This window comes from Haemorhous mexicanus, chromosome 1, assembly GCF_027477595.1.
Source record: "Haemorhous mexicanus isolate bHaeMex1 chromosome 1, bHaeMex1.pri, whole genome shotgun sequence".
Taxonomy (NCBI): domain Eukaryota; kingdom Metazoa; phylum Chordata; class Aves; order Passeriformes; family Fringillidae; genus Haemorhous; species Haemorhous mexicanus.
Genome location: NC_082341.1, coordinates 144,608,241 through 144,619,418, shown reverse-complemented (window position 1 = coordinate 144,619,418; position 11,178 = coordinate 144,608,241). Strand labels below are relative to the sequence as shown.

General features: G+C 40.8%; 1 protein-coding gene across 24 annotated transcripts in view; it reads left to right on the top strand.

The window, feature by feature from the left end:
* Positions 1–20: 20 nt before the first annotated feature.
* Positions 21–11,178, top strand: part of TNFRSF11B (TNF receptor superfamily member 11b) — a 93,546-nt gene continuing 82,388 nt past the window's right edge. For 18 of the 24 annotated variants that reach the window (XR_009489158.1, XR_009489159.1, XR_009489155.1 and 15 more), the window contains exons 1-5: positions 21–204; positions 482–5,905; positions 6,006–6,137; positions 6,366–6,508; positions 7,232–7,419. Coding sequence is in view for 1 of the 24 variants with exons in the window: in XM_059865873.1 (XP_059721856.1) it covers positions 7,417–7,419 (3 nt within the window). In the remaining 23 variants the exon portion in view is untranslated. Of the gene's footprint in view, positions 205–481; positions 5,906–6,005; positions 6,138–6,365; positions 6,509–7,231; positions 7,420–9,663; positions 9,796–10,141; positions 10,408–11,178 lie in introns of those variants that run through there. The other 6 variants (XR_009489162.1, XM_059865816.1, XM_059865863.1 and 3 more) reach the window with 6 other exon arrangements.

The following is an 11,178-nucleotide window of genomic DNA, read 5'->3' as shown; positions in this document are numbered from 1 at the left end:
GCCCGGCGCCGGCACCGCCCCGCAGCCGCCGCGCCTCGCCCGGGGCTGGGCGCGGCCCCGCCGTGCCGGGCACCGGGGCTGGAACCGGGCCGGGTCCGGCCGCTGCCTCTCGGCTTCCCCAGCAGCGCGGCGCTCCGCATTCACGAGTCCTGAATCAGGCCAGCCGGACTCGGGGCGTGATTTCCTAATGCCGGTTTGCAAAAGGTTGTTATTTAGCTTCTGGTTACGGATATTTGGGCTTGGAAGTTGCGTGGTTGCACTTTTTGTCTATATTAAGGGAGCCTACTATGTTATCCATTCAAAATATTGAAAACATTTCATTTGTATCTTCTTTTTGTTCAGTCTGGCTCAACTTTGTGTCACTGCTTTAAAGTAGTAGAAAATGTTTGTAAAAGTTCGGGGTAGAGAAAGGTGCACATTCACCAGACCACTTACAATTCATTTCTTTTCTTTTGCTTCTTTGTATCTGCATCTTCTCCAGATGAAGGATATGCCATCCAGCAGTACTTCACTTATTTCTCCGATCCTGACTTAGGCGGAGATAACCTGCCTCTGGAATGACCAAGACTGAGTTTCACCCAGTGTTTATCCTCCACACGTACAGCTGTGACTAGGGATTACATTTTTAAGAAGGTTCATGGAAGTGTGTGTAGCTGCTCTGGAAGTTGAACTAGCTTGGGCATGAAGATTATATTCCTTTATTTTTGGATGCGTGGTGTGTCTTGGATATTCTTTTGTGATGACGAGAAATGCCATATCCTGAGATGCCTGTCTTCCCCACCCCAATCCAAGCCCTAGGTGGAGAGCAGTTGGCTCCATCAAACAGGACTTATCTGTGTTTCTGCCATACCATTCTGTACTTAAATGGGTTTGTGATGCTTTCAATATGCATTAATAGCTGCTTGGCTTTGAAATCATGGCTTCTAAAGGAGGAAGAAGCAAAAGTTTGCGTTCTTTCTTGTGCTCTGTCTTCACCCCTATGCCTCTTGTAGCTGGATGTCTCTTGAATTCTTAAGTAGGAGATGTGGGCTTGAATCCCCATTAGGCTGAAGAAGGCACTAAGCCCAGACTCCCCTCTTTTCTGAGTGCATTACCCCATCACTTATCCAATGAGATATTTTATTCTCTATACGAACCTTGTGTCCTTTTATCTTCAGGAAAAAACTTGAGGCTCTGGAAGTGCTTGCCTACAGGACCTGGTTTGGGTGTGTTTTGGAAAGGAATGGCATTCATACTTGTGCCTTCTTCTTGGGGTTGCATTCTGGAGATGTCAAATTAACGTCATGTTCTGGCCCTAAATCTGTTAAGACTGCCCTGCAGAGGGAGAAGTCTGAGTGGGTGGAAAACTGAGTTGGTTTATGATTCAGAACAAGAAATGTGATTGTCCTTATCTTACAAAAAGGAAGTGCAAATAATGCTTGGTCGTAAACATTTCCAGTGTTATTAGCCAGCTGCATAGTTAATCTGTGTGAACTCCAGCAGTACTGGATTTCACTAATGATTACATACCATGTGCAATCACTGTTTCTTGCTTGTAAATTCCATTTCTTTTTACCTGCACATTCCTTGTAACACTTATTTTATTGAAATTTAGTAGAAATTTATTAGAAATTTTGACAAAAAAATCCAAATTTAACTTTACCTAGGTATAGATCCACTGAGTAGATTTTTGGCTGTGCTTTTTCCTAAATCCTAATCATTTAAATTAAAGTGGCTGTTTAAATTATTTTTGTTGTGTTCAGGCAAGATGAGCTGCAGTGCCATGTGGGATTGCTTTTATACTGATTCCTGTACTGTTTGAATCTTTAAAGAACTGGATTTTTTAACAGCTTAATGTCAGGATTGCATTTTCAAGTTTCCATGGAAAAGGATGTTTGTGTTGAGCTGCATTTTTGTGTAACTAATTGCATCTTGGCATGTTACAAGGTAAACTAATGATGCAGCTTCCAGTCCACCAAAGTCAACAAGTAGACAGAAGTATATTGATTCACTGTGCATAGGAAAGTCTGTCTGTACAACCACAAGGACTAAAAACTGCTCTTAAATGACTGTAAAAAGCTCTTTCCCCTTTGTGTTCTTATGCTTATGGCAGTCTAATATAAAGGAGGCATTGTCACAGAATTACTAAACCAGTTGCTATCAGTTTTAGATTATGAAAAATAATTGATGATTTAATTCCCCATATTGTGATTTGCATATTATATGTAAAAATTAAAATATATTTTTGGAATGCTGTAATTCTTCTCTTCCACATGACCAACAATTAGAAAAATGCAGTAAGTTATAAAAATGTGTAGTCAGTTAGCTATATTAAAAGATGAATCAGTATTTTGAAAAAACATATACATCATACTGGATATGAAAATTACACAGCAGTCCTATGCAACAAGATTCAGAGTACCTTTGGTGAGGTATGGCAATGATACTTCTGGAAGAGCTGAATATTGGTAAGGATACTAGAATAATAGGTGAAAGTAATGTCAATTTCAGAATTCATGGTCCTTAACACCTTATCTGAGTCTGTTAACAGAAGCACTTTAGGGAGAGATGTAATCTCATGTCCTATATTACAGTGTGCACAAGCAGATTTCCCCAAGCCAGATTGGAGCTAAGCAAGGTTTTCCAGACAGGGTCTGCTTCTTCCTGCTAGTTACTTTTTTGTTCTGGAGGAAGTTGCTCCCAAAAGTCATCTGTGTTTCTTTTAGATTTGCAAAGCTGTTCTTTCTTAAGATGGAATACAAACTCTCCTAATCCTATAGTTAGTTACATATCAAAAAAGAAAGCCTGGAGCTGATCATGCAAAACAAGCTTTTTGTTAATGGATGAAATAATTTAACATGCTCCTGGAAATTGCATGCAGGATTTTAATCTCATACTGATACAAACTCTGGAGGCATTCCCCTTTAGCCAGTGAAATTAAATTTGCATAAAACTGTTTTGCATAAGATGAATGATAAGGAAAGCCTTTAGCATCATTTGTGTAGTGTATTTACTCAGAGGTAACAGAACTTCAGGGTCATGGTTGTACCTATGCGTGTTATGAATTAATGTGCAAATACAACCACATTGTTGGGGTTTCTTGGGAGGCAGTGCAGCAGTTTTAGGTTTTTTAACAAGCAGGGCCAGGCTGGTGAATGCATGCTGCCCCTTCTTGCATCATTACACTAAGGGAAAAACAACTGTTGAAATGTCTCACTTCGTCCAGTTAAACTGAGCTTGGAATGTGTGCTGAGGAGAGGAAGTGAAGATAAATGTGCCACCTGTTTGGTCCACCAGTGCCAGGGATGGCTGGTTACCAAACTAGCCCCTGGGGCAGCTTCAAGCAGTCTCAGAGTGGCTCTCTGCAGTGTTTTCTGGCTGGCTCATAAGGCTGTGGTGGTGCTTTGGATGTGGCCTCTTCCTGCACAAGTGTCTTCTGTGCCCAGAGCTGTGGGAGGAAAGGCATTGGCCCGTCTGCTTTGGCTCTCAGGGTACCCTCTAAAGCAGGGAATCCTTTGCTGGCTGGTTAGAGGTGTTTGAGGGTCCCTTCACACAGGCACCACACAGCTGGAGGCTGGTGTGGAGCCAGGGACCCTCCTGGAGTAAACTGGTGCTAGGGAGGTCAGGCTGAGGTTCCTCACCTGTTCTGATAACATTGTTTCCATGTTCCTGAGCTTACCAGCACTTCATTTTTGACTTGGTGGCACTGCTGTTCTCTAGCAATACAGTATAAGGTGCCAAGGGCCAACCTTTGTTTTATTTACTTTGAGAAATTCCTTTTAGATGTGTGAGGGTGCAGCAAAGGTAAAAATGCAGAATCTCACCATAGCATAGAGGAAGATCCTGACCTGAAATGGTGCAGGAGGCAAGGTGGGTAGAGAGGGACATGGCAGAGCAAAGTCAAGTTACCTAATGGGAAAATGTCTCAAGAAGTCAGTGTCCTGCTCTTGGTATAGGTGAGCCAGCAGGAAAAACGGTTTGCATGGATTGTCCTCAGAAGAGTGTGAAAGTCTCTGAGGTACAAACTGGGAGCATAATGTTGTTGTAGATAAGGGATGAGTAAATAGCACTGGTTGTTTATGACAGAATTGCCCAGGGAAAACAGTGGATAGAGTACACAGCAACAATAATTTTTTTTTTCCTGTCCCCTTCCAGCTTCATGGTATTAAAGAGGACCAGTTCAGCTGGTTGCAGAGGGGCTGAAGGAGGAAGTGCCAAGTGCTGCCATTGCAGGATGCAGCACAGACCTGTGCCATTAGTACTGCTGGTAGCACTCCAGACTTGATGTAGTAACCTTTGCTCATAATGTGTTGGCCTCTGATCTTATCTCTCATTGGGCAGCAGTGGGTATCCATTGTTTTCATGAACTATCAGTGCTTTCAGGAAGTCACATTTTTCTTCAGTTGTAGTTTGTTTGCCTTTTGGGGACTGTTTGTTTTATTGAGCAAAATCCTGGCTAAAAATCCAGTAGAAGGCAAAGGATAATTAGACAAAAGACAATGGTGGCTTTATTTTGTGATGACTAAATTCAGGAAGGAGAAGCATGGAGACATTAAAATATGATTATATAAAAAAATCAACATAGTGGTTTGAAATGGCATAAAAATGCAGCTGCAATAGGAGTGAGTTTAAAGATTTCAAAGCACTCAGAGATTATTTATTTATTTGTAATATAAAGGATTTATCAGTGTTACAATGTACACGAATAATTAGGACTTACCTGACGACTGTTAGTAGGATGGTGAAGAGCTCTTTGTATGTAAGTATAGGCATTGTTAAGGGAATCATAAGTAACTTCTCTATTTTTAATTAGTTTCAGTTTCCTTAAAACAGCAGGGTCTTATTCTAAAGACATCTGTTGTTACTTACAGTAACTACTGGAGCTATCAGGCTGAGAGGGAACTCTTCAGCTACAAATCAATGGCAGACCTATAATCCTTTTACAGACTATGCATCATTTCAATCTGTCCTCAAGCATCCAAGTGCCTCTGGTGTTCACAAAATTAATTCATTTCAGTACTAACAGAACATTTTAAAAATAAACACAAAGCTTATGAGTCAGATACACTGCCACATTCTACCTTCTTTGTGGAATGTACAATACATGGACATTTTTCTCTTTTAAATGATAGATGGAAAGCCATTATTGGGGTTATTCTTTTAGATAAGAAATGCTGATACAGCTTCTAGAAACCTTCAGGTGGTCTGAGCCGTGCTTCTGCATCTTTAGACACTCTGTTGCTGTTCCCATATTAATTAAAGTGAAAAATGAATTGATCACAGTTGTTTGTTTGTATTGAAAGAATATTGATTTAATTATAAAATTGAAATTGTTCATAAAGAGTTGTTTTATTGTTCTTATGTATAGGTGATTTTAGGGATGTTGGTACCTGCAGTGTAATTTTCTTGAGTGAAGTTTACAACATTTTATATCCTGGAGGACTCCAAGGGTCTCAATTGACATGAATGATTTATGATATATCAGCACTGGTCTCTCTTGGTTTTGGGTTTTTTTTAAACTTTGAGTAAGCACAAATACATGCTCCCTAACCTTGAACTTCAGATTTTGAGTTTGCCTGTTCTCTGCAATGATAAACTCTCGTGGGACAGTCGGGTGTTTTCAGGAGCTGGATGTCCCTTACAGAACATGAAACTTCCTTCTAATGCTTGATTTTCTTATGTCAGATTGAGAAATGCTGACTGCTTAAGTGCTCAGACCCTCCGAAAGCTCGTCCTGATAGTGATGGAAAGTTCTACACAGTAACTCTTTCTGAGCCATCAAGTCCTGAAGCTACATCAGAAATTAACATAACACATGAGAACGATATCTATATTTCAGGGAATTACTGTGAATATATTTCTGCAGGCCTATCTCAGCTACTTAGTTCCTATTGAACCTCACCTCAGACTCTTTCACAATGTTTTTGTAAGTATAAGTATTTGATCAAGTAGTTTTTGATTCACAGGAAAGCAAACAGGTTTGAGGTTTTTTTTTCCTTTTCTTTCTTTCATAAATCCTAAACCAGCTAAACCGCATTCTTGTTGGCCTGACGTCCTTCATGAAGAAATAAGTGTTACACACAGCATGTATGCAATTTCTGGATAGAAAACAATCTGTGGTTCTGCTGGCAGGTTTAGCTTCTGCATCATCAAGGAAGGTGAGGTGGTTTGTGCTATCCTCATGTTGAGTCAAACTCTGCTAAGATGTGGTTTAGACTATGAAAAATTAGTTAAAAACTATCTCCCTTTCCCTCCACAATTTTTAACATGACAACCACATTAATATTTTATTTCATTCACACATGAATATTTTATTTCATTCACAGTTACTTGTGATTTCTTGTGTTCGTTAGTGTCTTTGTGCTTTGTTTCCTGATATATTTCAGGATGGACATGCTTGTGCACATGCTTCTCCTATGTAGAGAGTGTTTTCATCCACTACAGTGAATAACTCCTGACAATGGACTTGCACATTGTTCTCAGATGTGCTGGATGAGGGGAGAGAAGGGGATGGTGAATTGGCGACCAGGTAAGTTTTGTAATTTATTTACAAGGCAGTAATTAAAGAATAAAACCAAACAAATTTTAAGTAGACTACCTACACATTTAAACAAAATTATTTTTCTACCCTGGAATTTGATTTGGAATGGGACTTTATGTTCACATATCCTTCAGAGTATTTACACTCTGTAGCAGTGCATTTCAAATACTTCAATAGCCTTGCCTTTTGCTGCCTACCCATAGTTTTGTGGAGCTATTTAAGTAGCTTAAATTTTAATCCACAGGTATTTGGAAGCAGGATAAATCAGTGGTCAAAAAACACAGCTCATTAATTTTACATAATAGCAAAAGAATAAATAGGTCAGTATTCTGTGCATTACTAATAGGATAGTGTAATTGCTGTGTAGTTAGTCTTTATGGGGTGTTTGAAGATGTAATTTATTGTACAGGACTAATGTCTTCATGCATCTCTACATTTAGCTATACTCAAAAAGAAATGCTTAAACTCACATGAAGTCTTTTGGGGTTTTTGGTGCACGGTGAAAGAAACCAGCCTGGGATTCAGCTGATCAAGTGCCTATGTGTATGTCCAGTTGCCTGGCTAGACCCTCCACTACAAACAGGAAAGCAATAGCATCATTTGATGAACAGTTTGTTTTGTACTTTAGTAGGTATCTGGATATAGATCATAGGAATCGCTTGTGTCTGCTTTGTCCTTGGTTTTGCAGAAAATGTTTTTCTGCTTCTTCAGGTCCTGAGAAAGTGCTCTCTCTCCCACAATCATGGACTTGCAGAAAGCTCTGGTATTCCTGAGCTATTGAATTGAAATTTCTTGTTGGACCTACTGACAACATTTTAGATTTTCTCTGGCAAACTTTAAAGCCTTTTCAAGACCTAGAAGTTAGCTCACAGTGGGAAATAAATCCATCACCTCACATGGTAAGCATCTGCCAACTCTGTATTCACATTTTTCTGCAATGTTTTACCTAATCTTCTACTGACTGACTGATCATCACTGTGACCCCTTTCACCCTCCACATAGTAGAATGTTGCATGCACTCTGTGAATGTTATGGGAACTGATATAAAGACTTTTATTGTATGAAGTTGGGAAAAATAGCATCTTGCTGCTGAGAGGTTAACAAGATAGAAAACTTGCAGCATCTAGTAAGAGAAAAAAAAAAAGAACAGGGGATTCATCACTTAAATCTTCTTTCAAAAAGATATTACTTATACTTTTTATGACTCTTAAGGTTTGAACTGTCCACATCAATAAAACAAAAGTTATGATAGACATCCAGCTACTTTTTAAAAGTTACGTTTGTTTTGCAAAACATATAAGTAAAGAAAAATATGACAAAAAAGAGGACATGTAATGAAATTGCATCATTTGAGGTCGTGCCTCTGCAGATGCATCCATGATGTACTGCCTCATACCAGTGAGAAGCTTCAGTTCCTTGACTCCCCCAGCATCTGCATATCTGCACTTGATTAAGCACGAGACCTCGGTGGGATTTAAGCCCAGCTGTGGCACTGGGGGTGCTAGGGCACAGCACTAAGGGCCTTAGGGACTCAGAACTCAAAATGCACCGTTCACACACTGCCCAGGCACAGGCAGCTCTGTGTGGTCAGCCACTGTGCTTCAGGAGGCTGCTGCTGCTGTCTGCAGAATGGAGTGGTGTGAGTTCCTGGTCCCACCCACTTAAAAATCAATTGAAACTTTTCCTCCCTGTGTTGAAAGATCTGCATGGAGCAACCTTTCCAGGCCAGGAGTGGGTGGGGCCCAAGCTTTACTGGGCACACTGCACACAGCAGGTAGGCAGAAATTCTTTTACAATTTGCCATTCTCCCTTGACACAAAAGCATAAGAGAAATACAGATTAAGCTACTACTTTGATCTTGCTCATTCTTTTTTCCCCATGTTGAGGAGTTTATGTATGACTTCAACAAATTAGAAGGAGGAAAAAAAAAGAAATAGCAATTTATGTCTTCTGCACCCATGAAAACCTATTAAATCAAGACAATCTAGGGCAATGCTTTCCAAATAACCATGTAATCCCTCTCTCTGTGACACATTTACTGTTTTTGTCATCACACAGGGTGTCAAATTGCATCTCAATAACAATTTCAGCCAGCTGAACTACAATTGCAATGTACTTTTTAAGACTGTATGTAAAACTACAGAGATGCCTATATATTCTTGTGGCTGTGGTCAAGAATCTGGCAATCTATTGCTCTAGGTGCTTTTAAAAAAAAAGTTATAAATAGCAGTGAAAGAAGTAGAAAGAAAGAAATGGATCAGCTGAATGCCTATGTGAGACTGTTTGAAATGCTTGAGGTAAATGTATTCTAATGGGATATATTGATTCTGTGATCATTTTTGTTAGTATTAGTTTCTAAAGCATTTTATTTACCATAGATATCTGTGTCTTATATATGTTATGAGCCTTGGGAGAACAGGATGATAATACTTGTACTCAGTGACATTCCCCAGAATACAGAAGATGACAGATTCCTGGTTGTCCAAGAGCAGGAGGCATGCTGAAGTATTCTTGCTATCTTAGGCAGCACTCTTGTTTTCACTGCACATCTACAAGTAGCTTTGTCAGGAGGCTGGTGTGGCTGAACAGGGAGCTTGGTGGAGCTCCAATATGAAAAGGTAATATAGAGGAGATGGAAGAAGTGGCAGGCCACAGTGGAATAATTGAGAAGAATTACCTGAGTTTGTAGGAATAGTCTTGGGTGATACAAAGCCTAAATGCAGTTGAGACTTACATGGGAAGCACAACACGAGCTTCCAGTGCTTTGTTAGTATGAAAAGGCTGAGGAAGGAATATGTGGAACCATTGCTGAATGTAGGAGGTGATGTAGTGACAGCAGACACTGATAAAATGGAGGCATTCTAAGGTTATTTGCGATCTCTACCACCAAACTATCCCATGCATCTGTGCTTAGGGAAAGGGTCCAAAGAGAACTACCACCAGTGGATGAGTATTTAGCTGGGGGTTACTTGAGAGAGTTTGACCAGAAAACACCATGGGAGCAGACTGGTCATATCCAAGGTGCCAAAAAGCCCAAGATTAGATGTGTCTGCAGGGCCACTTTATCACATCAGAAGGGTTATGGAGATCCTGGAAGGTTCTTTAATAACTGGTAATATGTAAATGTTGTGCCATTTCTTCAGGAAGGCCAAAGACAATCTGGGGAGCTCTGAACTGACCAGCATTGCTTTGGTCCCTGTGAAACTTCAAGGACTGGATCTCCTTGGAGCACATTTCTGGGCATATGAAGGATAAGGTGATCGAAAACAATCAGCATGGATCTACCAAATGTCAGTCATGTCTGACTGCCTGATTGTATTTATGATTCTGTGACTGGATTTGTGGATGAGGGGAGAGAAGTGAGAAATTGACCTCAAATTTAGCAAGGCTTTTGACATTGTCTCCAACAACATTCTTGTACCCCAGTTGGATGTTATGGTCTGTATAGCTAAAAATTCATTGAGTTTGCTCAGAGGAAAATGGTTAAATGCATTGTTCTCTACTCAGATAACATTTTCCTGTTTACCTAGTAGAATGCCACAGGGATCTAGAGACTGGAACAGTCCTGTTTAGCATCTTTGCCAGGTGCTTCAAGGAGGTCATAAAATCCACTTTCCTCAGATTTGCAGATGATACCAAATTGGAAGGAACAGTGAATATGCTGTGGGCAGTGCTACCACACAGAAGAACCTAGGCAGGCTGGAGGAATGGGCCAAGAGGAACCTTATGAAATTCAGCAAGAACAAATGCAAAGTTCCTGTCACCTGGGAATGCTGAGCCCTTGCACCAATACATGGGGGTGACTGGCTTTCCTGCAAGGGCTCTGGAGAGTCCTGGCAGACAGCACACAGCCTGTGCATCAGGAGTGTGCCCTGGCAGCAAAGAAGGTAATGGCACCCTGACTGTGCTGGAGAGAGCACAGCCAGGAGCTTGTGGGAAGGGATTATGCTCCTGCTCAGCACTTGTCAGACCACATCTAGGCACTGTGTCCTTTTGAGCCCCTCCAGGAAAGGCAGTGAGAAATTGAAGCCAAGTTTAGCTGAGGCTCCCCAGAATGGCTGGAGTCAGAGCCACATGTGGAGGAGATAGAGGAACTGGATTTATGCAGCCTGGAAAAGAGGTGGCTTCAGGTGAACCTGATAGCAGCCTGCCAGCATTTGTGAGGGTGTCTTCAAGAAGACAAAGCCAGGCTCTTCTCAGTGCTAAGTTAAGTGCTGGGAAGGACAATAAGCAAGCATAAATTGAAACAAGAGCATTTGGCCTTTGGAATGGAAAGAAAAACATGTGAAAAAGTAGTACTGGGGTTGGGTAAAATGGTTTAGGTGTCATACATTAACAGACCATAAATCGTGAATAGCCAGGCACCATTTCCTATGTTCCTGGCTCCATCCACCTCGTGTATAAAAGATACTTTACCCACCACAGTGAATTTCCGTTGGCTAGCAATGGAAACCTTTTGATGTAGCCCAAATTCTTAATTATAGCAAGCATATTTTTTTCTACAAAATGTGGCTATAATAGTTCAGGCTCAAGCCTGTGTCCACAAGGCATAGGGCAGGCACCTGCCTGCCAGGTTTCCTCAGTGGTGTGGGCTTTTTAATTTGGCCTGGCCTATGAGTTCAGCTGCTTGGCAGAATTTATTAACTGGGACTAGTGCT